At 39.6% G+C, this 18,957-nt stretch overlaps 1 protein-coding gene across 25 annotated transcripts in view; it reads left to right on the forward strand.

Annotated features, from left to right (window-relative positions):
- ADD3 (adducin 3) overlaps positions 1–6,071 on the forward strand; it is a 129,176-nt gene extending 123,105 nt beyond the window's left edge. For 13 of the 25 annotated variants that reach the window (XM_045361502.2, XM_074002677.1, XM_005566399.4 and 10 more), the window contains 3 exons: positions 1,254–1,377; positions 3,129–3,224; positions 3,832–6,071. In XM_045361502.2, coding sequence (XP_045217437.2) covers positions 1,254–1,377; positions 3,129–3,224; positions 3,832–4,124 — 513 coding nt within the window. In that variant the 3' untranslated portion in view covers positions 4,125–6,071. The remainder of the gene's footprint in view (positions 1–1,253; positions 1,378–3,128; positions 3,225–3,831) is intronic. The other 12 variants (XM_074002683.1, XM_005566402.4, XM_074002678.1 and 9 more) reach the window with 1 other exon arrangement.
- The last annotated feature ends 12,886 nt before the right edge of the window (positions 6,072–18,957 follow it).

Here is an 18,957-nt window from a genome sequence, read left to right on the forward strand (position 1 = left end):
GCCTCGGCCTCCCAAAGTGCTGGGATTACAGGCATGAGCCACCTCGCCCAGCCAACTTTTTTTATTTTTAGGAGTTCGTATTCCATGAATGTTCCTTTTTAACAACATCCTAATCTTTACACTTTCTCTTATTGCTCCAAGGGTATCAATTTTAAATTTTCTTTATTTGCCTTTCTTGTCTTTGTCTATTCTGAGTTGGCTATGTCTGTTTATATGGAAAAATGAGACATTAAAGCCTATCAGAAGCTCTGGATATATATACAGAGCTCGGGGATTGGTGAGCTTCATTGTAGGGTGATTGGATGTGGACCAGGTTGTTTCTCTGGGGAATCCCCAAACATTATTGTCTGTAATTCTTTTATCTGGGACTATTTCGTTTATCTGGAAAAGAACTCCAGTCTCCTGCCAGTTTCCAACCGTCATTCTAGGAGCCTGCAACTGTATTTTGTGTCCCCTAGTTAGTTTTTCTTTCTTAAGCCTCTGATATTCTGCAGAGATGAGAGAGAGGGAAATGTTTTGCTCTGTGGAATAGGGAAGGGAACCTGGGAATCTGTTTCTTATTCAGACTTTTAACTTGTTTCTCTCTTTTCACCTTTTCCTTACCACCACCTTCTATGGTACCTATTGCCTCTAGTTTCTGGGCCTTACCAGACCTCTTCAGGGCAAATAAGCATGCTTCTCATTTGCATCCTTTTTTTTTTTTTTTTTTTCTTTTTTCTATTCCTTTACTATCATTTTAGTGGGGTTTTGGGAGGGATGAAAAATAAATATATGGGTTCCATATGCCAAGTGCAACTGAAATTCTCATTATTTCCTTTCCTGGAGAAAACAGTTACAAGCTTATTTTCGTAACAAATTTAAAGAACTACTTTTGGTACAGTTTCATTTCTGTAAGCCTTTTTTACAAAGGTCTTTGAAATGGAGCAATTCTTTTTTTTTTTCAAGTTTTTTTTTTATGTGAAGCTTATTAAAACTTGGCATAATGGTTTTTTAAAATTATTATAAAATTTACTTATACAGGCTTATTGAGGAAATATCACTGGCAATTTTAGTCGATTGGATCAGTAGTTTAAGAGCATTAATCTTACAAGAACATTTTAAACAAAGCATGTTACCTTGCATTTCTTAGGATTGTTGTGAAATAAGGCTTCACAAACATCATATGTGAATTTGTGTGTATATAGGTGGATGGATGGATAGATACATAAATAAAACTCTTGGTAATGAATCTATTTTTATTTTTTCTCTGTAAGACTATGCAGTTTGAAGATGATGATCATGGCCCACCGGCTCCTCCTAACCCATTTAGTCATCTTACAGAAGGAGAACTTGAAGAGTATAAGAAGACAATCGAACGTAAACAACAAGGCTTAGAAGGTTAGTTAATCTTTATATTCAGTGTGGCTGGGCGCCATGGCTCGCGCCTGTAATCCCAGCACTTTGGGAGACCAAGGCAGGCAGATTGCTTGAGGTCAGGAGTTTGAGACCAGCCTGGCGAACATGGTGAAACTCCATCTCTATTAAGAAATACAAAAAATTAGCCAGGCATAGTAGCGCATGCCTGTAGTCCTAGCTACTCAGGAGGCTGAGGCAGGAGAATCACTTGAACCTGGAAGGCAGAGATTGCAGTGAGCTGAGATCGCACCACTGCATTCCAGCCTAGGCAGCAGAGAGAGACCCTGTCTCAAAAAAAAAAGAAAAAGAAAACAATCTGAATGCTACTATTTTATAATAAAATCTTCTAGAAAGTGAGATTCCCAGATGAGTAAAGAATTACTAGCCAAAGTAGACGTAGATAAATTAATGGATTTATACATTTCATAAGTATGTGGCTTTTTAACTCTCTTAATTTTAAATAATTATAGAGTGATAAGTATGTAGTTTTGATGCTTTGTAAAATCTCTATTTCTGGTTATCTCGAGGTGCTAACATTGTCACTTCAAAATTTAAAACTAACTGCTAAAATTTTCATGTGACTTTCCTTAAGCACACGGACACTCTAGTAGGTTGAGTTTTCTAGCTTCGGAACCCTTAGTAAGTAGATTGTTAGGATTATATTTAAGACTTGTTAATGAAAACATCTTAAACAATTGACTACTAGCTCCCTTTTTCTCTGGAATAAGAGATTCTTGCTAGTAGGAGTTCTCTATCTTGAGTCTTTGGATAAACTTCAGGCAGTCCATGAGCCACCTGAAAAATATATGCTTAATTGTTTAAGATACACATTTAGGGAGGGGAGGGTTCAGGGTCAGGAACAAGAAGCCTGTCACCCAAAAAGAGGGTTAAGAGCCTCTGCTTTAGAGCATCCACAACACATAGTTGAAATTTTTATGCAAAGCAAAACAAGCCAATAGTTAATGAATTTTTGTCCATGTTAGATACCATGTAGGAAGAACTAATGACATCTGGATCATCCGAGGAAGTTTTTTGTGCCTTTGTCACAAAAGGGAGTCATCCTGACTCATTAATGTAATTATACTAAATTTTCTAAGTGGTGTTATTGAATTTGTTTACTCTAACATAAAGTTGGGAACTTTCTCTGTTTTTCATATTTTGTAAAATGTCCCTCTTTAATCTCTTGTTTTTTGAAAGCCTAAAGATGCCAGGTAACAAATGTTGCACTCTAGAACCATCACCTTTTTTATATAACTTTCTAAGTAGTTTCTTCCACATTTATTATGACTTATGAATTAGCTCAGTAACATTGCTCTGACAAGAATCACAAATTAAATATTGTTCAAAAATTCCATGAAGCATTCTGCCTCATTAATGTAGCATCATTGGTGAGACTTTATAATTCTTTTCATCTGGCTGTGCAGTATGCTTTGGTTTTCTAATGCTAGCAAAAGCTACATGCAACATACCATTTGCCTGGGCTGCCAGTAGCTGTGCATCTTTTGTAACTTGTATATAAAATAACTATTAGCAGCCAGAAATGTTAACACATTAACCTCCTCTTAATATATAATTATGGATATATGGGATAGCTGTTAGCATGCTCAGCTCACTGCTGAAGAATTTATCATCTCTGTGTATGCGGGCATTTGATATATGCACTAACCTCCCTAAAATCATATGCTGCTTTGTTTTTGTTTTGCATGGCTTTTAACTAAACTCTTATCCAACAGATGCTGAGCAGGAATTACTCTCAGATGATGCTTCATCTGTTTCACAAATTCAGTCTCAAACTCAGTCACCGCAAAATGTCCCTGAAAAATTAGAAGGTACTCAATGTAATTTCCCTCATAGCATTCACTGAGTTAGTCTTGAGTCTGTGCCTCTGTGTTTTGTTTTCATGTGAGGATGTTGAACACCTCATCACAGTAAGTTTTCCGTATTTTACTTAAATCTCCCAATAATTGCATATTTTATATCATTAAAAATGGGGCACTACTTTTGTTCAACATTTATATTGATTTACCTTAATCTGAATTTTGGCAACTCATAGTTCTTAAGAATTTGTGGAATTAAAATAAACATGTCCCAATCAACAGCATGAAATATTTTTCAGTATTGATTGCCAAATGATCCCAAAACTAAAGAAAAATATGTTGTCTTCCTCATTTATGCTGATTTGATTTACAATGAAACTGTCATTTCATCTAACTGGGATTATCTAGCTTTTGCTCTTTGCTTTAACAACTTTGTTCGTTTCCCCTTTATATCATTAAAGAAAATTAGCTTCTTGCTAATTACAGTTTATTAAAATAATGATCTGTCTTCATTGGAATTAAAGTAATGCCTTACTACATTGCTTAAAATATTTCAGTTTTGTAAAGCAAAAATGTTAAGTATGTAAAATAACCCCCCAAAAACCCTCCCCTTTCATAGAAAACCATGAGCTGTTTTCCAAGAGCTTCATCTCCATGGAAGTGCCTGTTATGGTAGTAAATGGCAAGGATGATATGCATGATGTTGAAGATGAGCTTGCTAAGCGAGTAAGTAGGTTAACCACAAGTACAACCATAGAAAACGTCGAGATTACTATTAAGTCTCCAGAGAAAATCGAAGAAGTCCTGTCACCTGAAGGCTCCCCTTCAAAATCGCCGACCAAGAAAAAGAAGAAATTCCGCACTCCTTCTTTTCTGAAAAAGAACAAAAAAAAGGAGAAAGTTGAGGCCTAAATAAAGTCTTTTTATAATTATTATTATAACAATGTGACATTGCACATTTAAATACCACATTTAAGTTGATCATTAATATGCAATGGTAGATCAGATTGGGGGATATAGCAAACTGGACTTTAAGAACTGGAAAGAGGTTTTACAAAATAAAAACTTTCAGATTCATCTCTCATTTTATATGTCCAAAAATGGCTTTGAATTTTAAGCAATTACTAGTTTTAATTAGCTCTGCCCTCATGAAGTATTATTATAATTCACCGTAAACAGATATCTGTCTGAATTACTTCAGGCCTTCTCCATAATATCTGTTAGAAAGAAATTGCCAGTGAGCAAGTGAGAATTTTTATTTCTCAATACTTGCTTCACTTGGTTAATCAGATTATAATTTTTTATCATGATTATTGACTGTATTTTTGGAGTCCCATTGTTTCAATGGGCATTAACAGAATGCTTTAAAAGCTTCTAAGACAAGAATCTATAGCATTAGTATACACTGGCACATAATTTTTTAAAAAGTTTTAAGAAAAGATTCATTTGGAATTTTATTCACAGTATAAAATTTCCTCACCTGAAGTAACTTTGTTTGCCAAAAAAGTTGTTTTAATAAACTATAATTTTTGAAAACTTCCTTTTTTATTAGTTTAGAAAGCCCCTTATTTTTCAACAAAGGGGATTTTGTACACATAACATGGGTTATTTAGTTTACTCTGGCAAAAAACCCACAATTTTTGTATGTTGATGTTTGTATACCATTCAGTATAAAAGTGTCCTAAGCATATTAGCCAGTCTTTTCACAGTAGAGCATACTTAAGGCTGCTTGGTACTGAATATACTTAAATATAACTCAAGAATCCAGGGACCTGGTGTCAAAACAGGATTAGAGCATATAAAGGTACATCTAGATTCATATTTGAATCTTATACTGTATTTTTCTCTTAGTATTGCTAATGAGTAAAGAAAAGTCTCATAAGGTAGCCAAATGAAAAAGAATGAAGGGGAAAGTGAAAAATTAAGGGAACAAAAGATGGGATGTGAAAAGAAGAATTCTAGTTTGATAGTGACTCATATTCACGATAGGATACAAAGTGTGATTTGTTGGAAACATGTCCCAAATTTCTAAAATTCTGTTTCTCTGCCAAAAGCAATGTCTTTCTTGGTTGATATTTGAGTTTTAAAAGGATCAAATCTTTCTAACCTTGTGTATTTTTAGAGGGCAGCACTAGAAGAAATCAGCAGGTCTAATCCCACAAATAAGAAAAGTACCACTTCTTGATTTTTACAGATTTAAAAAAATCTTTTCAGTTAACTTTCTTTTTAATGTAAATACAAATTTAAACCTAGGCTTAATATAGGCTTTTTCCCTTTCACCCAAGTGATGTCAGTTCGATGCAAAATCAATGATCCAGAATGATGAGTGGGTAAAAATAATTCAAAGTGTTTCTTGAGGGTGAGTTGGCATGCAAAAAATTACATTGATTACAGTGTGTTTTGGAGCTGGCTCTGTTTGACTGCGTGCATATGATAATGCGGAGTTGAGCCAGAGCCTGGAAATGTCATTCTAGATCTCAATAACTACTGGAATCAGTGTTTTAATCTCTTGGTGGAAACTTTCAGTTGCTTAACTCTCTATTGGAAGATTTTTTTAATGTTCTACATCATTTATGTTGTATTACGATGTATGTAGAGACAGTAACCTGTGAACTATGCTTTTCCATAACTTTTTGAAAATATATATATCTAAATGAATGCAATGTGCATAAATATTTTTTAAACACAACAGTGAACTATTGCACCTTTTGCTAATGCCTCTATTTACTTGCTTTGGCATAAAGAATGAGCCAATGAACCTCTGTGTCCTGTGGAAAAATGTATAAATGTTATCTGATATTGCTCTTAGATGTAATGCTAATTAATGTTAAATCACAAATAAACAGTATTTTAAATATACAGACTTGTATCATGAGGTTTCCATTCACAGGTTAAGTTATTGATGCTTCTGAATAAAGAATATCGTGGTAAATATATTTTCAAATTAGTTGAAAATTATATATATACAAAACCTGTCTTGTTTCAGCGTATGTTGGAGGAGATATTCCCTAAAAGACCTATTTTTGGTCTTGATAATAGGGTATGGTGGCCTGTATTAATGTAGAATACATGTTGCAAGATATGTACCTCTGTCTTTGATTTTTAATGTATTTGTTGTACAAATAACGATGTAACAGAAAAACAGCAGAAAGAGTAAAAAATAGTTTACAATTTCACCACATTCACTTTTTTTTTTTTTTTTGGAGACAGTCTCACTCTTGTCCAGTCTTGTGTGCAGTGGCACAAACTTGGTTCACTGCAACCTCCTCCGCCTCCCAGGTTCAAGCAATTCTCCTGCCTCAGCCTGTCGAGTAGCTGGGATTGCAGGTGTGTGCCAGCATGCCCAGCTAATTTTTGTATTTTTAGTAGAGACAGAGTTTTGTCATGTTGGTCAGGCTGGTCCTGAACTCCTGACTTCAAACAATCCACCCGCCTCGGCCTCCCAAAGTGCTGGGATTACAGGCAATAAGCCACCGCGCCCAGCCTTCTTTCCTTTTTGAGATGGTTGCCCAGGCTGGAGTGCAGTGGTGTGATCATAGCTCACTGCAACCTCAAACTCCTGGGCTCAAGTGGTCTTCCTTCCTTAGCCTCCCAAGTAGCTTGGACTACAGGCATGCACCACCACACCCAGCTATTTGCTTTTTGTTTAGACAGGAACTCACCGTGTTGTCCTGGATTCAAGTGATAATCTTGCCTCAGCCTTTCAAATCATTAGGATTATAGACGTGAGCCACCACGCCTGGCCCATATTTACATTTTTAAAAATTATATTCCCTTCCAGCTGTTATCTAGTTGTGTGTATATATGTATAGATAGATAGATATAGATATATAGTTATATATATCATTTACATATAGGTGTTTTTTATATATTATGGTGTGAATGTGATTTTTCTGTTTTCTTCCTTAGATAACCCATCTAGAAGATTTTCAAACTAAATCTGTCATATGAATAATTTCTTGTGATTATTTTTCTACTTTGTTCTAAAAATACAGTACAAGAGGAGGATAACATGTTAATTGAGGGCTGTGGTTAATTGAAGTTTTTACTGTAATTACCCATTATAAAAATGAAGGGTTTGGTCAGAGAAAAATAGTCATAGTCTTGGGCATATTTAATTATTACCTTGGCTTGTAAATAACCCTGTGGTAAAAACTTGCTATTTTAGAAAGATGCTCATTTCAAAATTCCTTTTCATAAAGCAACAAAGACGATTATCTTCAGTTCTCACTTGAGAGTCAATATAGCACAAAAGTTAGCATGTACCTTTTCTTCCATTGATTAGTATTTTCATTCAGCAGGGAATAAAAAGAACCAAACTGATAAAATTTGTGACACCATTGGCTTCTCTTAACATCAGGCCCCTTTTTTCCCCCACATAGGCAGAAAATACAAACTGGTTATTTTTTTTCAAACTCAAGTGTGGTACATACACATATCCAAGTTGCAATCTTGGCCAAAATGGGATTTTGAAAAAAAGCAGTCTTGTTTGTGGCCACTAGAGGGAGTAATAGATCTAACAATCCAATGTTTCCAGTCCTCGCACTCAACTTCCCTATTTAGTCTGTAGGCACCATGTTTGTTGTGAAATATCCAGAACTTGAAAGAGAAGGCATTTCCTCTGTTGCTTCTTTGCCTCAGATTGTTCTCGACTTTGTTTCCTTAGCAGGTCCCATTACAGATATCACCCACAGTGGAGAGAACACATAGAAAGTTGTTGTGTGCTCTCAGAGGCTGTGATAGGATGTGACACCTCAGAGTTTTCATACCTGTGAGTGGCAAGATAATGCCTCCTTCAATAATTGACATTTTTTTTTTTACCAAGGAGTTAACTGATAATTTTTTTTGTTGATGCCTTCTGTGTACCAAACGTTAGGCTAAATGCTTTTCATATGACTTCATTTGGCCTTCCCAGTATCCCAACAAAGTAGATGATAATATCCCCATTTTGTAGGTAATGAAACTAAGGCTTGTAGAAGATGAAAAGTAGGTGATAGGATTCCACCCACAGAGATTCAGACTTCTGTAATTATGCCATCTGTGTGCCAGACCCTGTGTGGCTGCAGTACATCTTTGTAGAGGAAGAGGCAGTTATCTTTAGTTTGGACTGTAAGTCAAGCCATGGTGAACTTGTATTTTGATATAAGTAGATTTGGGATCAAACATTGACTTTTGCTTTGGAAGACTTTTTTCCCTAACAAATCACCTCAAGAGTGAAGAAATTAGTGGATACCTGAGAAGCAGGAATGACCTGTGGTGGTGAGAGCATCCTTTAGGATGAAGAACCAGCTCTTTAATTTTCACCATGACACCTGGAAGACAAGGTATCATACATTTGCTTAAGGTGCAGCAGAGACTTGAGAAGAAGCCCTTTTTCTTTTCTTGATTTCCATTATTGGAAACAGGAGAGACATTCTAAGGCAAATGGTTTTAAAACCAGAAAAGGTAGCTTAATCTAGTTACAGAAGTCAATTTAAAGATCAGAAATATCCTGTATTTACAATTTTATTTAAATGAATGTAATTGAAGATGGTCTGTCTTGGAGAAAAATCTAATGTACAAGCCTTTTGGGGAAACGTGATAGAAAAAAACCCTGAATTTGCATACTCTTACTTTCTTTTTTTTTTTTTTTTTTTTTTTTTTTTGAGACGGAGTCTCGCTCTGTCGTCCAGGCTGGAGTGCAGTGGCGCGATCTCGGCTCACTGCAAGCTCCGCCTCCCGGGTTCACGCCATTCTCCTGCCTCAGCCTCCCGAGTAGCTGGGACTACAGGCACCCACAACCGCGCCCGGCTAATTTTTTGTATTTTTAGTAGAGACGGGGTTTCACCGTGGTCTCGATCTCCTGACCTTGTGATCCGCCCGCCTCGGCCTCCCAAAGTGCTGGGATTACAGGAATGAGCCACCGCGCCCGGCCTGCATACTCTTACTTTCAAAGGGGTTTCATTTCTAAGAGCTGACCATTAGGGGGCAATACTGGATCCAAATTTAGTTTTAGTTCATTGAGGGAACTCCTTTAAGTATCTGGGCTTGATTTAGAACTCTTTTGATTATGCATTGCTAGGTGCAGTCTAAGGTTGAGGAAAGTTTATAGATACCAGATTATTTGTTCCTTACAGCCTGGTTATCTTGTTCTGACTTTCTAAGAATTATCCTTCTGAGAGCTGGTGCTTACCTAATGTCATACATTTCATGGAGGGGGCTAAGCCCGGATGCAAGAAAAGGTCTTCAAGTCTGTATTTCATGCTTTTCATACCACAGTTTTCCTTGGAAACCCATCAGGGAATAACCTAGGAATAGATAAAATAGATACATTTTCTAAAGTTTACTGCAAATTGTGATGTTTAAAACTTTATTACAGGAACAGTTTAGAGAAACACATTACAAGACCAAGCCTAATTAATATTTCTCAATAATTCCTAAAATTTCAAGTTTTTAGATGCTCCGTAAGTCTTTATAGTATTGTCTCAAGTTGCTAATTTCTTTACTGTTGGAACCTCTAATTTAAATGCCATTTACACTTAAAGTGACAAACGGGCACATTTTGATACTCCTTCTGTAGCAAAAAAAAAAGTTTTTTTTATCCAGCAGAAAAATAGATGGATATATATCCAGTCCACAATTCTTTTTTATTTAACAAAAAGTTTAATATAAAAATACACATGACCCAATTTTTACATCATGGTAAAATAGGCCCTTTGGGGAGAGGTTGTGGATTTATCTGCAAAACAGCCTTGATTTATACTCATCCCAAGGCTTCTAACATGATACAATTTCCTCATATCACCATGAGGAATATCATTTTGTTACCCACTAGTTGCCATCTCCACACATCCATCAATCAAAAGATTCATAAAGGGATCAAATCCCTGCAATATTCCTTGGACATGTCTGCCACCAGTTAAATCCAACAATAATTCTTGTCTGTAAATTTTTTCAACTCGGGAAGGAGATCCTTGTTCGTGATGTCGACTCCACGGACTCAGAGCTGCCATGATACACAATTTTCACCCTCCCAAAGTAGGCCTGGCCCACAATTATTTTTAAGGCCTGTATAATTTCTGGTTGGGTAAGTCTTTGTACTGAAGCTATGGTGAAGGGGTTTTTCTTGTTGTTGTTTTGTTTGTTTGTTTTCTGAGATGGAGTCTCACTCTGTGCCTGGGCTGGAACGCAGTGGTACAATCTCGACTCACTGCAACCTCCGCCTTCTGGGTTCAAGCAATTCTCCCGCCTCAGCCTCCCAAGTAGCTGGGATTACAGGTGCCCACCACCACACCTGGCTAATTTTTGTATTTTTAGTAGAGATGGGGTTTCACCATGTTGTCCAGGCTGGTCTTGAACTCCTGACCTCAGGCGATCCACCTGCCTTGGCCTCCCAAAATGCTGGGATTACAGGTGTGAGCCACCATGTCCAGCCTTTGAAAGTTATTAACTTGCCTTTTTGTTTCTAGATTTTGTTTTTACACAAACAGTTTTGTCATTCTCCAGAGCCAGTCCTGACCTTGCTTCTGATGGTAAGAAAACCTCTCCAGTGGTATATGACTGCTGTCACTAGGCAAAATACTTGTTTCTTGCTAACCAACATGCTTTAATAGCATTGATTGTATTCATCTAATTTGAATGTGTATTGAAGAATACTAAATTTCTAAGAAACTCTAGGATTTTTTTTAAAGTGTTTATGAAATGGCAGAATCAATATGTAGTACAAACTTGCAGCACCAGATAAAAGGACTTATAGACAAGATTTTCCTCATTGTCTATATTAGACTCGCACTCAAAAAGCTGATAAATATGTGAGCCCTATAGAAAGATCGTGGCAGAGTGTTATTTGGACTTCTTAGACCAAACAATGTCCCTTCAGATTGATACTTAGACTTGAAATATTTTAGAAAAACTTGGATATCCCAAAGCAATATAACATATCCTAGTAGATGGGGATGGAAATGAGGAAGTAGTACAGTTATAAAATGCAGGCTTTATTATTTTTTTCTTTGAGACAGAGTCTCACCGTCGCGCCCAGGCTGAAGTGCAGTGGCATGATCTCGACTCACTGCATCCTCCGCTTCCCGGGTTCAAGCGATTCTCCCGCCTCAGTCTCCCAAGTAGCTGGGATTACAGATGCCCACCCCCACGCCCGGTTAATGTTTTGTATTTTTAGTAGAGACGAGTTTTCACCATATTGGCCAGGCTGGTCTCGAACTCCCGACAGGTGATCCACCTGCCTCGGCCCCCCAAAGTGCTGGAATTACAGGCGTGAGCCACTGCACCCAGCACAATGCAGGCCTTAAGAGGCAGACTCAGCCAGGTCCAAGTAATCCCAGCACATTGGGAGGCCGATGCGGGCGGATCACGAGGTCAGGGGATTGAGACCATCTTGGCCACCGTGGTGAAACCTCCTCTCTTCTAAAAATACAAAAATTAGCTAGGCATGGTGGTGCATGCCTGTAGTCCCAGCTACTCGGGAGGCTGAGGCATAAGAATTGCTTGAACCCAGGAGGCAGAGGTTGCAGTGAGCCGAGACTGCGCCACTGCACTCCAGCCTGGCAACAGAGCAAGACTCCATCTCAAAAAAAAAAAAAAAAAAGGCAGGCTCTTTTGGATTTCCTTCTGGTACTCCTGACTTATCTTTCCTGGGTTTATAGAACAAATATAGTGACAGTCCCCAGCCTGGACCTGGAGCTACAGTGCTGCTAGACTCTTCTCAATGGTTTTCCGGTTGTGTTCTGTCCTTCCTTTACTATTTTCTTTCATAGACAGTCAAGATCTAAACTAATGGTTTTTTTTTCCAAAAGCAATAGCTTCTGAAGATTTTCACCAAGCAGGAGCTAGGGAGGAAGTAGTTGTTGCATGCTATAACTCACCCCTTTCCTGTTGAGTAATGCTGTAGAGGTTGGATTCAGTGGCAACTGGCTTGCTAGACTTTGACTTCAGAGTAGATGAGCTCCTAGTTTTATGAGAGAACATGTAGATACAGCCAGCTTGTTGGCATGCACAGGCAATCTCTTCCAAAGGTGTTTGCTGGACTAAGGAGTTAAAGTTCAACATTTCTTCCTACCTGATTTCTGTTTTGGAAATGTTGGCTTCAATTGTTTCAACTGAAATAAAGGTCATTTGAGGCTATCAGGACAACCAAGACTGTATCCCGAATATTATCTACTGGTCCACATCGCAGGGAGGGGGTAAGACTCACTGCACCCAGACGTTTGGGTATCTTAAGCCTTGTAAATTATTTAGTTTAAAATATACTCTGTGATAATTGAGATGTTTTGTTTTTAAATTATTTTTAAAATAGTGTTTTACTTTAGAACATACTATGAAATGTTTTGGTATGTAAGTATGGTCGTGTGTCTCCATTTTGACCTTTAAATTAATATTGAGCAAGGGTATATGCACATGTACTTGCCAAAGCCAAGCTGAGCATGGCTCAATTAACTGCAGAGGAACAGGGCAGGCTGGGTGGGGCTAGCTCGGGAATTCTACCCACTCACTGAGCAAAATCAGGCACTGGGGGAAGAGCTTGAGCTGGAGAGCTAGTAGGAAGCCCAGCCCAGCCAGTGAAACATGGAGCCTGGAGAACACAGCCATCAGCCAAAAGCGTAGTCTGGTAAATGGTCTGCATCAGGGAAGAGGGAGTCCCAGTCAGGATTCCGGAGTAAGAAAGCAGGGCGGCAGAGGCCCAGTAGCATGTGTAAGAGTGCCAGCCGCAGGCTAAGCTCTAAGAGCAGCGCTTCCGCTACTTCCTGTGGGGTAATGGCAAGATCATGGCAGGACTTCAGGCTTAAGGGGCCTGGGTATAGTTAGCAGTTCTTCGAGACAAGAACTCGGATAGAAGGAAAATGACAGATGGGAATCCTGTTATCAGAACTGAGGTGCACAATACTGCTCAGAATCCCGGGAGCCAGGCAGTGCTCAGAGCCAAGACAAGGTCACGACTGGCCTGGGGACAGGCTTGGCTTGGTGCTGAGTGAGTCCCAGAGCCAGGAGCCAGAGCTACCTCAGTTCTGCTGGCCTCATTAGGACTAGTCCTGGACACCAAAGCCAGGTAAGCCGGTCAAGTGGCCCTAGTCATTGTGGGAGAGGCGCACTGCAGAGACAGGGACGGGCCCTGATCTGGCTTTTACAATGAAAGCAACCCTGTGTGATAACAAGACAGTCATGTAAGAGTGGCTGCAGGAATGAGTTAGTATTTCACACCAGAACCTACCTGAGGACTAGCAAAGATGAATAAGCAAAGGCCAAGTGCTACTGAAACGCTGTGAAGATGGCCCCATGTTTCCTGTGAACTAATTTTCCCATCTGGAGGCAGTTTCACTATAGGAAAATTTATCACCAGTGATGTCTGCCCTTCCCCACCCCCGACCCCACCACCCTCTTATCAGGAGTCACTATGAGATGCACCTCAAGAACACTAATTGGATAGAAGAGAATCAAAGACAGTGGTCTGTGTTTCCTCCTCCTCTAAAAAATGAGGGTATGATTTTATACTGGCAAAACACCTTCGATTCCACGCGGCATCCTCCATAACCCTCTGGTTGTGGCAATAGCCATTTGCCACTGAGTCAGAGGCCTCTGATTTGTCTTGCCACATCTGCCCAAATAATGACCTCTCAGTTCACTCCTCCAACCTGCTTCTGGAGAGAATGGCTTCCTTAGGACCGTACGTGTAGGAGCTGCGATCTGTCATCATCTAGGGGACTCAGGAGCCAGCTGTATGAGTCATCCAGTCATCTACTCCCACAGTTGTCCATAGAACACCTAGCCCTGTCACTTGGCAAGCAGGCCCTCTTTCCGTCCCCATCTTCCCCAACTTGGGTACCCGGCAGAAGGCATATACTCTCCCAGTGACCGCCTTAGCTCTCCAGGCACCCTTCTGCATCTGGGCACACTGATAAAGGATGTTTCCTTTCATCAAAATGACTTCTTCCCTTACCAAACTCCAGTAGCACTTTAGGATCATGCTTAGCCTGTCTTGTAAGCATTATTGATTATGCATCTGTCTCCCCTACAAGATGTAAGCTCTGGGAAAGCAGGGACTGTACATACCTTGTTCATCTTTTTGTCCTTCACCATCCTTGGCCAAAAATAGATTCTGCATTTCTGTTGCTCACAATGGACAACACTGTTCATGTTGGTGACATGTTAGTAACATGTACATAGCAGAAAGATAATCTCATATATCTTAAATAGTGAAAGTCAGGAAGTGGCTCGGTGAAAATCCTTGGAGCCATTAGTCTGATCTATAAAGCTAATAATAATAATAACTACAGTTTATCAAGTGCCTACCATGTAGGCTTTGTACTACATGTTTTAATTACATTATCTCATTTAATCCTCAATCCTGCACTGTATGGTTATCTCCACCAAAGGGGGAAACAGGTTTAGAGAGAGGCTAAGGAATTTTTCTCATTTCACCACTTAATAAGTGGATTCAGACTCAAGTCTGTTTCTGTTATGCCAGGTTATTCACTGAGTGCAGCCTTCTCTCCAGCTGGTAGGAAAATCAGGTATTAGAGCTTGTAGCAATGTCACAGAAGCCTTCCCCAACTTTCTGTCATGGCTAAAGTGGCTTCTAGGTGAGAAAGAGTTGGCACCCCCACTGGCATTCGCTAATCTAGGGTGCTGAGGGCCTTCCAGAGCACCACAGTGTTGCTTCTTTTAGGTAGCCAAGGATAACTTTGGGAATGTGAAAAGGATAAAAGACTGGGTGCTGGTCTTAGCAAATCCTACTACAAGTATGCTGATAAAATGAATAGTGATAGCACACTTTCACTATTCTGATCAGTAGTGTGGTTTTCTGATTCATGTCCATTGGATCTTCACTAATTGTTTATTTAACTGAGGGCTGCTGTCATCGATAGAGGTTGTTGGCACATTTTAACTCTGTGAGTAAAATGTAATAGCTAGAATTTACTGAGCACCAGGTACTTTAAGTTGATGCATTAATTTAATACAACAAACCTCTGAGGTAGATTGTTATCATCTCCATTTTACAGAGAAGAAAACTAAAGCTTAGAGAAGTTGCCCAAGATCACATAGTTAGTGTCAAAGCTGGGGTTCAAACCTAAGCAATCAAACTTGAGAGTTTATACTTCCTCTTTCTCTGATTCCCAAAAATACTTGCTGTCTTATTCATCATCTTAGTTTACTGTGGATCTCCAGGGACAGCAGGCATCAGTTAAATAAAACATTACATTATACTGGGCTTGTGTTTTCTTTCCCACTCCATTTGATGATAGAATAGCTATGACACATGATATTCACATGTTATCTCATTAAGCAATTATACCAATAATACCATGAAATTTCCACATTTGCAATTGTTGTAGCATTTCTTTTTCTTTGTCCAATAGTAGAGCATTATTGCTCTAGAGTCATAGAGACCCGAGTTTGATTCCTACCTCTTCACTTTTCTATGAAATGGGCATAATAATTATGCTAAACTCTTAGGGTTGTAATAAGAATTAAGCAAGATTATAATATACAAAAAAAAACTTAGCATGGACCCCAGAATCAGGAAGCCCTCAACTGATGTTGGTATTGTTTGTATTATCACTTTTCTCTATCTCAATCTGCTAGAAGAGAATGCATATTAGGAGACAGATTAAACAATCACTGGCTTATCTCTCACAGTTATCCACTTGAAATATTGTCATTCATATTCTTTATGGAATTCTTTGCTGAATTGTGACCAGTTTTCTAGCCTTTGAAAAAGGACAGAAGATGAGTAATGGACAGATAAGTTATGTAATTTACTCTTTTCCAGTGAGAAACCCTATTGTTGGGAAGTATGATTTGTGCCTTGAGAAGGTGATGGATGAAAATATTATGATGACTCCCCCCAGACAAGGATGGTCTAGAGCAGCAGCTTCAAGATCAATGGGAATACCTAGACCGCAAACAGCTTCCTGGAGAATCCTGGAGGAATATGGCAGACAAGTCATGGTTCTAAGATGTGTTCAGTGGAAGCAGCCGCCTTTCAGGCTGTTGTGGAAAGGACATTTTGTAGCTCTCATTGCCCTTGAAAGCTGAGGAGGCACAGGGGGCTGGTCATCTGCAGGCTGTGTGGCCCTGGCTATTTCATCTTGGAAATCTAGAAAAGTCTTGTATGAACAAGCTTAATGCTTCACAATTTCGGTTTTCTTGGTGTCTTACAGATACCAAGTTTTCCATCTTGGGGATGCTCTGGTCACAGGTTAGACCAAGCTGTTCTCAGCAGTCTGGAGCAGACACAGAAAAGGCAGGTTCATGTTGGTCCTGCGCGCTGGCAGAACACTAAGAAAACCCTGCATATGGCCGGGCATGGTGGCTCACGCCTGTAATCTCAGCACTTTGGGAGGTCAAGGCAGGTGGATCACCTGAGGTCGGGAGTTTGAGACCAGGCTGACCAACATGGAGAAACCCCATCTCTACTAAAAATACAAAATTAGCCGGGCGTGGTGGCGCATGCCTGTAATCCCAGCTGCTCAGGAGGCTGAGACAGGAGAATCACTTGAACCCGGGAGGCGGAAGTTGTGGTAAGCTGAGATCGCGCCACTGCACTCCAGCCTGGGCAACAAGAGTGAAACTCCGTCTCAAAAAAAAAAAAAAAGAAAGAAAACCCTATTTATACTCACAATATAATGGTTGGGGAGGGGGGAACGTATGTATAGTAAATGGGGGGAAAAAGCCAGATTATAAAATTATTTCTACACTTTGGTGCCAATTTTACTTTGAAAATTAAACGCAGTACACAAATTCATATTTATAAGGGGAAGACAGGAAAGAACACACTTGAACAGCATAGATTTAACAGTCATTTCTTGGTGGAATTACAAGTGCCTTTATTGTCTTAAGTCTATTTTTAAAAATTTTAAAAATATTTATATATTTTTTTGAGATGTAGTCTCGCTCTGTCGCCCAGGCTGGAGTGCAGTGGCACGTTCTCGGCTCACTGCAAGCTCCACCTCCCGGGTTCACGCCATTCTCCTGCCTCAGCCTCCCAAGTAGCTGGGACTACAGCCACCCACCACCACGCTCGGCTAATTTTTTTGTATTTTTAGTAGAGACGGGGTTTCACCATGTTAACCAGGATGGTCTCAATCTCCTGACCTCGTGATCCGCCCACCTCGGCCTCCCAAAGTGCTGGGATTACAGGCATGAGCCACCGCGCCTGGCCTATTCTCTTAACTCTTACATGTGTGTGTATATGTATATATTAACTCATGTATGTATATGAGTGTGTGCATGTATATATATATATATAAATTTTTTAAGAGACAGGAACTCCCTGTCACCCAGGCTGGGGTGCATCGGCACAGTCATAGCTCACAGCAGCTTCGAACTCCTGGGCTCAAGCAGTCCTCCCGCCTCAGCCTCCTGAGTAGCTAGGACTACAGACACATGCCACCTTGCCCAGCTAATTTTTTAATGTTTTTGGTAGAGACGGGATCTGGCTATGTTTCCCAGGCTTGTCTCAAACTCCTTGCCTCAAATGATCCTCCTGCCTCAGCCTCACAAAGTGCTGGGATTACAGGCATGAGCCACACCATCAACTTTTTTATATTTCTCAATGTTGAACAATGAAACAGTAGAAACTCAGAAAATCAAAAATTGTGATAATTAGGGGAAGATGTTACTTGGAGTCATGTCAATATGGAGTAATAAAAAGCTCGCAGTGCAGAACAATGCCTGTGGTATGCTGCTATTAGTATAATAGTTAGTATAATGAAGGGGGTAACAATTTACATGACTTGCTTGTATGTGTATAAAATATCCCTGGAAGTCTAAGTCAGAAATCACACAGGGTTGGCCATGGGAAAGGAAACTGACCTGTAAGGGATGGGTGGAATGGAGACTTTCTTTCCACTAGCAACCCTTTTATGCCTTTTAAAAAATCTAGTACCTATGGGCTGGGAGCGGTGGCTCACGCCTGTAACCCCAGCACTTTGAGAGGCTGAGGCGGGCGGATCACCTGAGGTCAAGAGTTTGAGACCAGCCTGGCCGACATGGTAAAATCCCATCTCTACTAAAAATACAAAAATTAGTTGGGCATGGTAGTGGGCAGCTGTAATCCCAGCTACTCAGGCAGCTGAGGCAGGAGAATCGCTTGAACCTGGGAGGCAAATGTTGCAGTGAGCTGAGATCGTGCCGCTGCACTCCAGCCTGGGCAACAGAGCAAGACTCTGTCTCAAAAAAACAAAAAACAAAAACTAGTACCTATGTTAAAAGTTATATTTTTTGAATATGTATGTATATATTAATATATTTTTTTCTATTTTTATGATGCCAGGAGTTCCTGAAAACTGGCAGAAGGTGCACGGTTATACGTGAACTGTATGCACTACTGTATTTACCATTTCAAACACGCAGTCTGATCTACAGTAGGCGGAGTGTCTGCACGTTACCACCCACCAGACCGTGTGATGCTATTTACCTAAAGGCCCGCATGTCAAATGCACATCCTCATTCAGAGTCACCACCACCACCACAAAAAGTTTTACTGTGGCCCATCAAGCTTCCATTTTTGCCCTGGCTTGCAAGGAGCCTAGAGCTATGTTTTGTCTTTAGCCAGGTTTTCTAGTACAGCCAGACTCCTCCCTATACCTACCCTATTTGTTATTTCTCTGTCTTCTTTTAAATCCTGTTCTAATAGCTTTTCATTTAGTTAAAGCTATGATTTTACCTATATGCAGTTTCAAAACCGTTTTGGAAGGCAATAGGATATATGTTAGTTATCTATTGCTATGTAACAAATCACTCCAAAACTTAG

Source organism: Macaca fascicularis, chromosome 9 (genome assembly GCF_037993035.2).
Source record: "Macaca fascicularis isolate 582-1 chromosome 9, T2T-MFA8v1.1".
Classification (NCBI taxonomy): domain Eukaryota; kingdom Metazoa; phylum Chordata; class Mammalia; order Primates; family Cercopithecidae; genus Macaca; species Macaca fascicularis.